The sequence below is a fragment of the Sciurus carolinensis genome, chromosome X (assembly GCF_902686445.1).
Source record: "Sciurus carolinensis chromosome X, mSciCar1.2, whole genome shotgun sequence".
NCBI classification, from domain to species: domain Eukaryota; kingdom Metazoa; phylum Chordata; class Mammalia; order Rodentia; family Sciuridae; genus Sciurus; species Sciurus carolinensis.
This window is the reverse complement of record NC_062232.1, coordinates 29,875,766-29,890,341: the sequence shown is the minus strand read 5'-3', so window position 1 is coordinate 29,890,341 and position 14,576 is coordinate 29,875,766. Positions and strand designations below refer to the sequence as shown.

The following is a 14,576-nucleotide window of genomic DNA, read 5'->3' as shown; positions in this document are numbered from 1 at the left end:
AGGAATGGTGAAATGAATAGCTCCTACCATGGACTGAAGCAGCACCATTCACATATAGGGAACAAAAACTAGTCTACCCTGCTGTCCCTTGACCTCTTTTTAATACTTGGAACTTACTTGAATTGAATGGAATGCACTGTCATATCATATGGTAAATTAGAGAGTGCAAGTTTAGAAGATCCTTGCTGAATCATTTCACCTGAGGGTAACATTTACACAGGTATACTTCCTGGCCAGATACAAGTTTGAAAACATAATTTTGTCCATGTGGAAATACACGTAGCAATAGAGAAAAAAAGAAAAGCCCTAGGAAATCCTGTCAGGAAGAAACAATTTTTAGCCTAGTATTTCCCAATCTTTTTAAAGTATATTGCTTAGTTGTTGACTTTTGTTTGTTTCTATTTTTGTTTTTTAGTAACATGCATTTGTAAAAACTGGTCAACAATAATATCATTTTTTTCAGTTCTCATATATTCACCAAGGAAATGTTCCATGTTGAAGTAGAAAAACTTAGTTTTAGGGTTATAAATACCTTTCTGGTTCAGGATATTATCTCTAAAGGAAAGTTTTACAAGATGGTCAATAATACCCAATGTCTCCAAAAATGTCCATAGCAGCATAAGAAGCTGAGCTCCCATTTCTATTGTAATTTAAATGTTTATGTTCCCCAATTCAGTAGGAAAAAACCCTAAGACTAATATTATAGCATATAAGAATGTCAGAGCAAACAAGGAATTCAGAGAAAATAAGCCCCTTTGGAGATTTTATTATACAGAGCAGTAGGGAGTACATCTTGAACTGTGCTCTGTACAGGTAGGGTATGCATTGTTTATCATAATAATCAAGTCACAATGGAAGCTAGAAAAATCAATAAGGGATCCAGGAAAAAATTGGATTAAATTTGAAAACTATTTGAAGACAATAAAAGAAATATAAGTCATAATTAAATAAGTGTATTTAACCACTACTTTTCAAATTGGAACTCTTAATATTGGGACACAAAATTCTTGGTTTCTGTGTTGCATAGAAATTGTATTATATATAATTAATAACAGGATTATTTAAAACAAAAGTACCATTACTGAAAGCTTTATAATTTTGTCATGCAAACATGGACTTTATTGATATTTATAAATACTATACTGCAAAATATTAAGAAAATAAATAGTCCTGAACAAGAAGATTAAATATCATAAAACTATAGTTCTCCCCAAGTTTGTATATAGGTTTAATGTAACTACAATTAAAATATTACTGAGATTTATTTTGGAACTTGATAAAAAGTTATTCTAAAGTGTTTACAAAAATATAAATAGATGAATAGAGGAAATAAATAATTTTAAAGAAACTGTAAAGAAAGAAATAGAATAAGAAAACAAAACCATGGGGTTTAAACTATGGTACTGGCACAAGACCTGAACTACTGATCCGTGGAACAAAATGCATATGATTCATATAGGATGTCCCACTGCAAAAACAAATAGCAACAGAATTACTGTTATTATTCAACAAGAGGAGAAATTAAAGGAATTAAGAAAAAGAATAGCCCTGAACAATGAAAGGCAAAACGAGATGAAAACTTGTCTACCCATCTCTAATACTTCCCTATGAAGCACAGAGAAGAAAAATCCGTAGTTGAATTTTCAATTGATTTCACAACATGAAAAGACATTTGTAGAATCAGTGGAAGAAATTTTTAAAAAAGGAAATGGCTTATATATTTAATAAGTAAGTAAAATTAAGCATACACAAATGTATTAAAAGTTTCTACAAATTTGAAGTTTTCATTTAGCATTAAGGCTGTTTTTAATTTTTTTGCTAACACAGAAGATGCAATATCAAATACATTTTTGGCATGAATCAACCATATTTTGATTATTTTAAAAAAAATATTTCACCAGAATTGGTATTTGTATTAAAGGATGATAACTTCAAAGTTCATTCTATACATTACACAAAGTGCTTTCAAGACTATGTAACATTGATTTGTATTCCTATAAGCACTGTTTGTTCCAATTTCACATAGAAACTTTAACATTAGTAGTTTCCATTAAAATATAAAAAACTGCAAGAACAAACAAAAAAGAAAAAGAATAATTAGGAGGTCATTGTTTAAATCAACATCCATTGATTAAACATCTATGTTAATTAAATTATTTAACATCTATGTCATTAATAATCAATGAAATCAATGTCTATTTAGTTATTAAGGACACTGAATATACTTTCAGCCATTTTTTGACTATCTCTATTTTCCTCTTTATAAACTATTGCTTATATTCATTTTAATGCATTGCAAAGAAATATAAAGCAAAGATTCTGAAATCAGACAAAGGAAGTTCAACTCTGCCATCAAGCAAATGTTTACATTCTGTGTAAGTTAATTTTTTCTGAATTTCAATTTTCTCTATTCAGTAAGAATAATAACACCTACACCATGGGATTTTGCATTAAATGAGATAAATTAATAAAACTCAAGGATGCTGATATACATGACTACAGTAAATGGAAGAAAATCGTTAACCTTTTGGAAGAATGCTAGTTATCATTATGATTTCAATTAGTATTTTTGTATCAACCATATTAACATACTTTGTATTTTATTATATTGACCAAAATTGTTTTTTGTAACTTAAAAATATTTTAAGCAAATTCATAATTTTTGAGCTTCGGATTTTTAAGCAGCTTCATTATCTTAGATTTTTTCCTATTCATTAATATTCACATGGGTTAAATGTACAAAAGAAATATATGTACACCTTGTAATAAATTTGCAAGGATTCATTAGTCTATGCAAAGATGTAATTATTTTTCCTAAGACTGAGTAGTCTTAGCAAACTAGTTATTTTTCATTTTCCAAAATTTTCCTTGACTCACACACACCCATGTATTAAGTGGCATGATTTACAAATATACAAAATTTAAAAATAGGAGTCTAAGGCAAGAGGACCTGAGACTTGAGCCCAGCACTTTGAGGTCAAACTGGGCAATATAAAAAGATCCATTCTCACTAAAGTAGGAGGAAGAGGGAGGAGGAGGGGGTGGAAGGTAAAGGAAATAGAACAGAAGGAAGAGGAGGAGAGAAAGAAGGAGAGAAGAGGAAGAGGAGGAGGAATAAAAAATGCAAAAGTAAAATATTTGCCAAGTGTTTCTTATGTGCTACATTTGGAAAGAAAACCAATGTAAATACTTTACAGATACATAAAGGTTGTACTATCTGAGATTTTCTATCAACTTACATAATTTGTTTTGAAAATTTTAAATTATATTTTTAATTTGTATGAAATATTTATTAAGACAATGGATATATGTATTACATCATAAATATAGTAGTATACAGAATGACAGAATATAAGGCAGAAATTCTATACCTTGTATACGATTCAGAGAATTAAACTGGAAAGCAGAATTCTCATTGATGAAGTCATCCCAACACTGGCCAATGAGAAGATGCCTGAGCTGTTCATTATCTAATTAAAAAAAATAAAGTGATATTACATTTCAATGTCACATTCAAGAAGACAAACATCAGTGTGACCATGTAAAGGTAAGTGTTTTGAAAAGTATAATCTCCCAACCACTTATACTGAAATAGCTTGTGATAGTAGGACCTAAACCCAGACTAACTGAGTGTGGACCTGGGAATCTGAATTTTGATAAGCTCCCAATTATTGCTTAGTGAATTTTAGGAGCTACTAATCAAGAATCAGGAAAAAGGAGCTACAAGTATTAAGGTATTTGAATAGTATCTAAAAATAAATTATAAGCAAGGTGAGTCTTAGATTGTTCATTTCAAAAGTGGTTATAATAATTATTCTACATCTATTTTTACTTAGTACAAAAATATTAGATTTGTGTCATAAGCAAAGTGAGCTAGGATGGATAATCTAATTGAACCAAGGTATTAAAGAGACTGTTAATATATTCAAAATTGCAACTTACTTGCTCAAGTCTCAAATCTCCAAATACTATTTATTTATTAATTCAAAAGTATAAAATCTTGAGTTTCTGAATTTGGGAAAGATTTTGAGAGCATGGGACATTTCCTATTTAGCTCTTTTCTTATGTATAAAACTGTACTCATCCTGATTGGCAATTTGTTATGATTACTATGTATTTAACATAAATATTTATTCAACTCTGAATGTGCTTTAGATAAGATTCAGAGGGCCTTCAGGGACTAGATTTTCATAAACTAATTCTACCTTGTGAAATGAAATGCACTGAGTCCTCTCCATGTTCCCAAAGTGTGATTAACTTATCATAATTATGATACATTGTGTGCTTTATTACTTTACTGCTACTGAACACCATGGTCATAATTAACCCAAAGTCAACAGGAACTCATCACAGTACTTTGTTTACACTGATCAATCACCAAAATGGAAAGTGATATTTGTAAAACTAATATGCTATGTTAATTGATGTGCACATCTTTACCCCTAATGTTATTTTGTTTTACTCTTCAATTAACTATTGATGTCTGCAACAGAATCCAGTTTTATTTAAATATTTAAATCAAATCACTCATTACATTTAAATTTAGATTAAGTGGAGTGAAGAATCTCTAGACTATAACCATTTCAGAGGAAAATAATCAAAACATCTAATTTGTATGCATTAATTATTGCTTCATTTATTTTTGCAACTTTTTAGGTATCCAATCCATAATGAAATTTCACATATAGAATACTATATAAAAAAAACTGTGTATTTATGTATATGTCCTTCAAATGCGAGATAGTTTTTAAAAAATACATATAATAGTTTTCAGATCAAAATAGATGCTCTATGAAGAGCCAGTGACTGAATATTTAACTCCTGCTTTATCAGCATATATACCAAAATGGAAATACTCATTTAGGAAGGAATTAAGGTAACCCCTGACATTAAAAAGCTCACAAATTAGCAGGTTTAGAATATGGTTTGATGAGCAAGGAAACCAACATCTAAAGGAGATATGTAAATTCATAATATATATACATTAGGCCCTAATTTCTAATGTTTCAACTTAGATAGATCCTTGCTTCCCACTCATGACTACCCTTCCTTTCTCCACTTTTATTCCCAGCTGTGTGGGATAGAAATTTAAGTGAAGAGAAGGGGTTTCAAAATGGGGACATAATTACTGATGAGAATTACTGATGAGAATATTTATGAGAATTGAGTCCATGAACAGTCACTGAGAAGGGTACATGTCTATGACAAAAAAAGGGCAAGGTGGAATCCTAAGCATGTGTGGATCAGATGGATTCAGTATCTGATGGCAGAGAGAAAAAGAGAAAGGAGAGATCAGAAAGAGCAGAAAAAATGAGAAAACAGCAGCAGTAAAGTGTGTTTCTTGAGGACTTTTTATAGGATAGAGGGAGCCTGTTCCCCGTCATGTGAAGAGAGTGACAAGTTCTTTAAATCCTTTTCACTGGTCTTTAAAAGTACCACCTCTGAGCAGATAACTTAGAATGACAGGTGATCTTGAAGAAGACAGTCAGACATGATCAGTTCAAGACCTTGTTCTCTTTACTCATTATATGGCTTCAGGAAATTTCTAAGCCTGGAGTTCCACATCTGAAAAGTAGTAATACTGACTTCCTTCCTTGAAGAGTTGTCTTGAAGATTGGGTACAGTCATGTTAACAGAGGTCTAGTGTGGCATGTACTGGGTTCATAACACATCCTACCTTCCCAGGGTATTTAAAAGTTTTGCTGTATCATCCTGCTGCTCATCATATTCACTAACGGTCTGCTTTGAAGGAATTTTTACCATCCTCAGGATATTTAGCTACCTTCTCTCATTCACCTTAAATGTTAGCATGAATTAAGATATGTAGAACCCTTGAAACAGCATCTTCTCTCACCTTGCCTTGCATAATGTTAAACTGAAAGCTCTTCAAAGGGCTTGCCCTGTTCCTGTTGGTACTGTTTGTATATCTCTTTTCCTAGAGACATCTGTTCCCAAACTGGGTAAGATAGACGTACAAGAGAAGTTGAGAGCTACAGTCGAATCTTATGGGTTTATCTTGTCTTGGGAAAGAGATTTCTGCAGCAACCAAAAACTTTGAAATATTGTAAACTATTATCTTTTGGGACACATACATATATTTATATGCCCTCATCTTTCACAAAAACTTTTAAAGACATCATAGAGATATAAAACCCAAGAAAAGACGAATTAGAAGTAATTTTTTAGAAAATTGAAACAAGATTAGGGACATAACCTGCAGTCAGGGATGAGATATAGCATGGGCATGTTACTTGCTCCAGATAAGCCAAAATATTTTCCTAGCAGTCAGTGTATGGAGGAGAAATGAAATGACACCATCAGTCTCTGTAGGATAAAAGCAAACTACTGACTCAAAAAAGCAATAGCTCCTTCCTGATAGTAATAACTGAAAGAAATTTCCCCCAATAAGTTTGTAAAAAAAGAAGACTGTGCAATGTACCAGGAAAGCCTTTGATAACATCTCCATGAACACATTATGACAAATCCCTTAGAATATGTCTATGTTATCTGATCTTGTGAGTATGTAGTATTACAACAGTGGAATGGAATGCTAGGAATTTTTCGTGTGATTCTTTTCCAAATAGCACCATCATAATGATCTTTAGCAAGGGGCTATTTGAAAGTACATATAATCAAATACTCATCTGGTTTATAAAAAGTACTGGGAATGTAAGCAAGATTTTAGGAACATTTTTTTTAGGATGCATAGTATACTTATTTGAAAAAGGGTAGTCTGGGCACAGGAAATGTTAAATGTTTGCTAAATGAATGAATTCTCTCAGGTTTTTGGAAAATTCTAGAAATACACTGTGTACTTTTCCATTGTTACAGATTTAAACCTTCTAAGCACTACTTCTTAGCACCAGTCTACTCTCCCAAGCCATATCCATTGTCAGCAAACATTTGTAGAGTTGGTTTTCAAAATGCTATAAAATATAGTTTATAAATGTATAAAATACAGGAAATCTTTTGAAAACTCATTAAATTGAATTAAACCTGGATTCCTTATTGCTGCATTTAGCAGTTTTGCAGTATCCTGATATGTCTCCTCCACCCCTCAACACACAAGTAGAGATATATAGATAGTTTTCAAAATTCCCTATTTTCTCAGGAAAGCAGAATTTTTGGAATTTCAAAGTTATTATCAAACTTCTAGATTGCCTAATTCTCTATCATTTTTCCTGCTGGTATCTTAGCTATTTGCATTTTTATCACTTCTCCCAGAAATAATACTCTTTCATATTCAAAGGATCTTTTGCACTTTATTTCTGCTATATGTTGTCTCTAGTTGTGAGAATTTTACTATTTTTTCATGGATCACTCTGTCCTATTTCCTATAAAAGTGACCAATCACAGACCTTGCTCACAAAGATCCCACAAATATTAACTACAATAACAAGTATTTAAATAAAACTGTGTACATGCTGCCATGCTATTCAGTGGGGAGAATAATTATTCCAGATTCAGGATTCCAGATGCAGGAGACACACACACACACACACACACACACACACACACACACACACACACACAGGGTCAGGGGAGGGGGTTAGAGGAGATAAGCCGGATCTGCAATGCTGTGAGTTGCTCACAACAAGAAGTAATCTCTTGGTGATGTATTACAAATCTTGATACCAACTTCCCTAAAGAAACTCTGTGAATTCTGCAATATCTCCAGGAATACTTACACTGTCGCCTTTTGAAAAACAGCAACAGGTTGTATAGTTCCATCATTAAATAACTGAAAGACACTTACAAATATTTAAATGAGAAGGTATCGATGTAGCACTTTTTGTAATGAGAATATTTGGCATATATGCTAAATATTTTCTTCTTCTCATCAGTCCCATTTTCTTGTAGATGTTCAATAATTCAGGCCTAATTGTATGAGCTTATTAAACAAGGAATATGAACACAAGAAGATATGTATGTGGCACCTAGCAAAACAGAGTCCAAAAGAGGGAGGAGGAAGAGGATATGACACAGGGGAAGATATTATCACCAAGAAAAGGGAAAGAGGGAGATCACTCACTGACTGACTGCCTGTCATCCACCATTTGCCCATTTGCTCACCTCTTGCCTGCCCATCACCCACCTTTCACCTACCTATTACCCACAACCCAACATTCACCCACCAAGCACCCACCCTTAGCCTGCACACCACTCACAGACTGCCAGTAGATCCCTACTGCCTGTTGCCCTCTGCTGACTGGAAGTCCATTGTCACAGGTTTGGTTACACACAGCTGCTGCCAACTTGGGTCTGGTTGCACCTGAGGTCTTTCTGCTGGGTGTGCTGGTGGCTGCCATCTTGCTGCCACTTTGTAGGGTCTCTCCTTTGTGTGAGTGCATGCCTGCTGGTCTCTCTGCAAGGTGAAAGGGCATTGAGATCTTGGGACTGCAGCAAGACAGGGTCTGGGGAAGCTGAAGCTGGGGTCCATCAGATTGCAGTTGGATTTGCATGGGTCAGTCTAGGTCTGCCAAGCCTGTGGAAAGCTGGAGACTGAGGCAGTTCCCCAGGGGGAGCATAGGTTTAAAAATTCTCTCCAGCTCAGTGAGTCCTGAAGTATGTGGGGCCAGAAGGGGCCAGCTACAAATGGGTGGGAAAACCGGAAGAGGATGTGAGGGCATCTTGCTTTTGGCTCACCCACCCAACCAGTCTGGTACCCACTACACTGGAGCTAACATCAAACTTCAGACAACCCCACCTATCAGCAGAGAAGGGAAGCTGAAAAGAGTTTTGAAAGTCAATGGAAGAAATTGTTCAATTTTCCATTGAGACTTTCCTTATTTTTTTTTTGCCCTCCATCTCATACCTCCATGATTTTTGAATCCAAATATTTTTCATGCATTAATTTATTGAGGAATGGGATGTCTGAATAGTATCTTACAGTTTTGTTCTGTATTCTTATATTTCTACATTTGTTTTAATCTGTATATAGTTTTTCTCACCTGTCTCCCTCAATTATCTTTCTCACTTCTCTCATACTAACAGCCAACCTCTATTAATTCCTCCCTCATTCTTACTATAAATTTTTACCTCTATCTTCTGTCCTTCTTAAACATCATATCTTACACTACTTCTGTTACCTCACTGTCCATCATTTGAAATGGTAAACTCTTTTAGAAAACTTACTGTTTATATTGCAGACAAAAATTGAACACATCATCTTTGTTTATTGCAACAAAACTGTAGATGCCTTCATAGGAGCTACTTGGTTTAAGGTTGTATATTATCTGCATTGGGTGCTACTAATATTGGTCTCTCCCTTAAAAGTGAGGTGCTAGAAGCCTTCAGGAACACTATAATATTATAGGGTAGAATCTGTCCTGCCTCATATCCAAACTGCTAGATGGGAAGATACACAAACAACATGAAAAACAAGGGAACAAAGAGTCTCAAACAAACCAAGATGTTCCAACATTTAATCCATAGACAACACAGTAGACGAAATGTCAGAGAAGGAGTTTAGAAGGTACATAGTTAGACTGATCTTTGAAATAAAGGATGGTATTGGAGAGAAAATAAAGGAAGTAAAAGATCACTTCAATGAAGAGGCAGAGATTATGAAAAGGAATCAAGCAGAAATTCCAAAATGAAGGAAACTAAAAATTCAATGGAAAGTATCACCAAAAGACTAGACCACTTAGAAGACAGAGCGTCAGACAATGAAGATAAAAATAGATAAAAATGAATGATAAATAGATAAAAATGAAGATAAAAATAGACTCTTGAAAATAAAATTGCACAGAGAAGATGGTAAGAAATCATAAACAGAACTTCCAAGAAATATGGGATAACATGAAATGATGAAATTTAAGATTTATTAGGATAGACGAAAGTGTGGAGATAGAAACCAAGAATGCACAATCTTTTCAATGACATAATACAAGAAAATTTCTCAAATCTAAAGAATGAAATAGAAAATCAACTACAAGAGGCTTACAGGATCTCAAATGTGCAAGTTACAGCAGACCCACACCAAGGTACATTATAAAGAGGCTGACTAACATACAGAATAATAAAAATCAAATTACACGTAGGGGGAAAACAATTAGGATTTCAGCTGATTTCTTAACCCAGACCCTCAATGCCAGGATGTCCTGGAATAACATATATCAAGTGCTGAAAGAAAATGGATGCCAAATGAGAATTTTATATCCACCAAAATTAAGCTTCAGATCTGAAGACAAAATAAAAATCTTCCATGGTAAACAAAAGTTAAAATAATTCACAACTAGAAAGCATGCACTACAGAACATCCTCAGCAAAATAGTCGATGAGGAGGAAATGAAAAAAAAAAAAAAACAATAAAAACCAGCAAAGGGAGGAATTACACTAAAGGAAAGGTCAATTAAAGGAGAAACTAAGTCAAGTTAAAAACCAAAATATAATCAAAATGACTAGAAATACAAATCATATCTCAATAATAACCCTGAATATTAATGGCCTAAACTCATTAATCAAAAGACATAGACTGACAGATTGGATTTAAAAAAAAAGACCCAACAACATTCTGCCTTCAAGACATCGACAGACTGAAGGTGAAAGGATGGGAAAAAAAGTATCACACACAGACTCAATAAAAAAGTGGGGATTTCATCCTCATATCAGATAAAGTGGACTTCAAGCCAAAGTTAGTCAGAAGAGATAAAGAAGAAAATTTCATATTGCTTAAGCAATCATAAATCAACAATATATAACAATCATAAATATTTATGCCCCAAACAATGGAGCATCTATGTATATCAAACAAATCCTTCTCAATTTCAGGAATTAAATAGACCATAACACAATAATACTGGGTGACTTTAACACACATCTCTCACCACTGGATAGATCTTCCAAAAAGGAACTAAACAAAGAAACCATAGAACACAATAATACAATCAATAACTTAGATTTAACAGACATATATAGAATATGTCATCCATCAATGAGTGAATACAGTTTTTCTCAGAAGTATATGGATCATTCTCTAAAATAGACCATATGTTATGCCACAAAGCAACTCTTAGCAAATACAAAAAAAAAATGAGATATCATATTACCTTGCATTCCATCAGATCACGGGGGAATGAAATTAGAAATCGATGTTAAAATAAAAAATAGAAACTACTCCAACACATGGAGAATAAATAATATGCTATTAAATGATGCATGGAAAGTAGAAGACATCATGGAGGAGATAAAAAATTCTTAGAGGTAAATGAGAACACTGATAAAACATATCAAAATATCTGGGACACTCTGAAAGCAGTACTAAGAGGAAATTTCATTGCATTGAGCTCATTCAAAAAAAGAATAGTCAACAAATAAATGACCTAACATTACATCTCAAAGCCCTAGAAAAAGAACAAAACAACACCAAAAGCAAAAGACAGGGAATAATTGAAATCAATGAAATTGAAACAAAAGCAAGTTGAAAAAATGGATAAAACAAAAAGTTGGTTCTTTGAAAAAACAAATAAAATTGGTAAACCTTAGCTACACTAGTGAAGAGAGAACCCAATAAAATTCATGATGAAAAAAGGAAATACCACAACACATATCATTGAAATACAAAACATCATTAGAAGCTATTTTGAAAACCTATAGTCCAACAAAATAGAAAATCTCGAAGGCATCAACAAATTTCTAAAGACATATGATCTACCCAACTGAATCAGGAGGACGACACAATTCAAACAGATCAATTTCAAGAAATGAAATAGAAAAGGTCAACAGAAGTCTACCAACTAAGAAAAGCCCAGTACCACATGGATTCTCAACAGTATTCTACAATACCTTTAAAGAAGAATTAACACCAATACTCCTTAAATTATTCCATGAAACAGAAAAGGAGGGAACCCTTCCAAACTCATTCTATGAAGTTAGTATCACCCTGAAACCAAAAGCAGACAAAGGCACATCAAGGAAAGAAAACTTCAGACCAACATAGACCTCATCAACATAGATGTAAAAATTCTTAACAAAATTCTGGCAAATCGTATACAAAAACATATTAAAAAGTAGTGTACCACGATCAAGTGGGGATCATCCCAGGGATGCAAGATTGCTTCAACATACTGAAATCAATAAGCGTAACACATCACATCAGTAGACTTAAAGACAAGGATCATATGATCATCTCAATAGATGCAGAAAAAACTTTTGATAAAATACAACACTCTTCATGTTCAAAACACTATAAAAACTAGGGACATAGGAACATACTTCAACATTGTAAAAGCTATCTATGTTAAGCCCATGGCCAATATCCTTCTAAATGGAGAAAAATTGAAAGTATTCCCTCTAAAAACTGTAACGAGACTGGGATGCCCTCTTTCACCACTTCTATTCAACATAGTACATGAAACTCTAGCCAGAGCAATCAGACAGATGAAAGAATTTAAAGGGACACTAACAGGAAAAGAAGAACTCAAACTATCACTATTTCCTGATGACATGATTCTATATTTAGAGAATTCAAAAACTTGCACCAGAAAACTTCTAGAACTAATGAATGAATTCAACATAGTAGCAGGATATAAAATCAATACCTATAAATCTAATGCATTTCTATAAATAAGTGATGAATCCACTGCAAGTGAAATTAGGAAAACTAACCCATTCACAATAGCCTCAAAAAACATAAAATACTTGGGAATCAATTCAAAGAGGTCAAAGACCTCTACAATGGAAACTAGAGAACACTAAAGAAAGTAATTGAAGAAGATCTTAGAAGACTGAAAGATCTCCCATGCTCTTGGATAGGCAGAATTAATATTGTCAAAGTGACCATACAACTGAAAGTGTTATACAGATTTAATGCAATTCCTATTAAAATCCCAATGACATTCTTCATCAAAATAGAAAAAGCAATCATGAAATTCATTTGGAAAAATAAGAGACCCAGAATAGCCAAAGCAGTTCTTAGCAAGAAGAGTGAAGCAGGAAGCATCACAATACCACACCTTAAACTATACTACAAAGCAATAGTAACAAAAATGGCATGGTATTGACACCAAAATAGACATGTAGACCAATGGTAAAAAATAGAAGACACAGAGACAAACCCACATAAACGGTTATCTCATACTAGACAAAGGTGCCAAAAATATATATTGGAGAAAAGATAGCCTATTCAACAAATGGTGCTGGGAAAACTGGAAATCCATATATAACAAAACAAAATTAAACCTCTATCTCTCACCCTGTACAAAAATTGGCTCAAAGTGGATTAAAGACGTAGGCACTAGAACAGAGACCCTGCACCTTTTGAAGAAAAAATAAGCCCAAATCCTCATCATGTTGGCTTAGGACCTGACTTCCTTAACAAAACTCCTAAAGCACAAGAAGTAAAATTAACAGTCAATAAATGGGATGGATTCAACCTAAAAAGCTTTTTCTCAGCAAAGGAAACAATCAATCACATGAAGAGAGAACCTACAGAATGGGAGAAAATCTTTACCACACACACTTCAGATAGAACTCTAATCTCCAGGATACATAAAGAACTCAAAAGACTTAACAGCAAAAGAACAAATAACCCAATCAATAAATGAACCAAAGAACTGACCACACACTTCACAGAAGAAATGCAATCAGTCAACAAATATATGAAAAAATGTTCATTATCTCTACAATTAGAGAAATGCAAATCAAAACTACTCTAAGATTTCATCTCACTCCAGTCAAAATGGCAATTATCAAGAATACAAGCAATAATAGTGTTGGCGAGACTGTGGAGATAAAGGTACACTCATACCTTGCTGGTGGGACTGCAAATTGGAAAAGCAGTATGGAAAGCAGTATGGAGATTCCTCAGAGAACTTGGAATGGTACCACCATTTGACCCAGCTATACCACTCCTCAGTTTATACCCAAAGGACTTAAAATCAGCATACTACAGTGATGTAGCCACATCAATGTTTATAGCAGCTCAATGGACAATAGCTAAACTATGGAACCAACCTAGATACCCTTCAACAGATGAATGGATAAAGAAAATGTGGTACATATATATAATGGAATATCACTCAACCTTAAAGAAGAATGAAATTATGGCATTTGCAGGTAAATTTATGGAACTAGAGAACAGTATGCTAAGTGAAATGAGCCAATCCCAAAAAACCAAAGGCCAAATGTTTTCTCTGATAAGTGGAAGATGATCCATAGTTGGGGGGGATAGGGAAGGATGAAGGAACTTTGGATTGTGCAGAGGGGAGTGAGAGGAGGGGAAGGATGGTAGAATGAGACATACATTATTACCCTGTATACATGTATGATTATACTACTGGTGTGACTCTGTACCATGTACAGCCAGAGGAGTGAGAAGTTATGCTCCATTTGTGTACGATGTGTGAAAATGCATTCTATTGTCATGTATAACTAATTAGAACAAATTTAAAAAATAAAATAAAAAATAAATAAAAGGGAAAGATTGGAAGAAATTGACTTGGTACATAAATACCCGATTATGATTCTGGCTCCACCATTTATAAGTTGTGATTTATAAGCAAAAAATATTTCATATCTCACTCCATGTTTTTTCTTTTATACAATGATGTTATGATTCTATGATAAAATAAGTT

General features: G+C 33.6%; 1 protein-coding gene across 1 annotated transcript in view; it reads right to left on the bottom strand.

Moving 5' to 3' along the window:
- Window positions 1-14,576, bottom strand: part of Cfap47 (cilia and flagella associated protein 47) — a 403,733-nt gene that overhangs the window by 79,622 nt on the left and 309,535 nt on the right. The window contains 1 exon segment of the mRNA XM_047535909.1: window positions 3,372-3,470. Within this exon segment, the coding sequence (XP_047391865.1) occupies window positions 3,372-3,470 (99 nt within the window).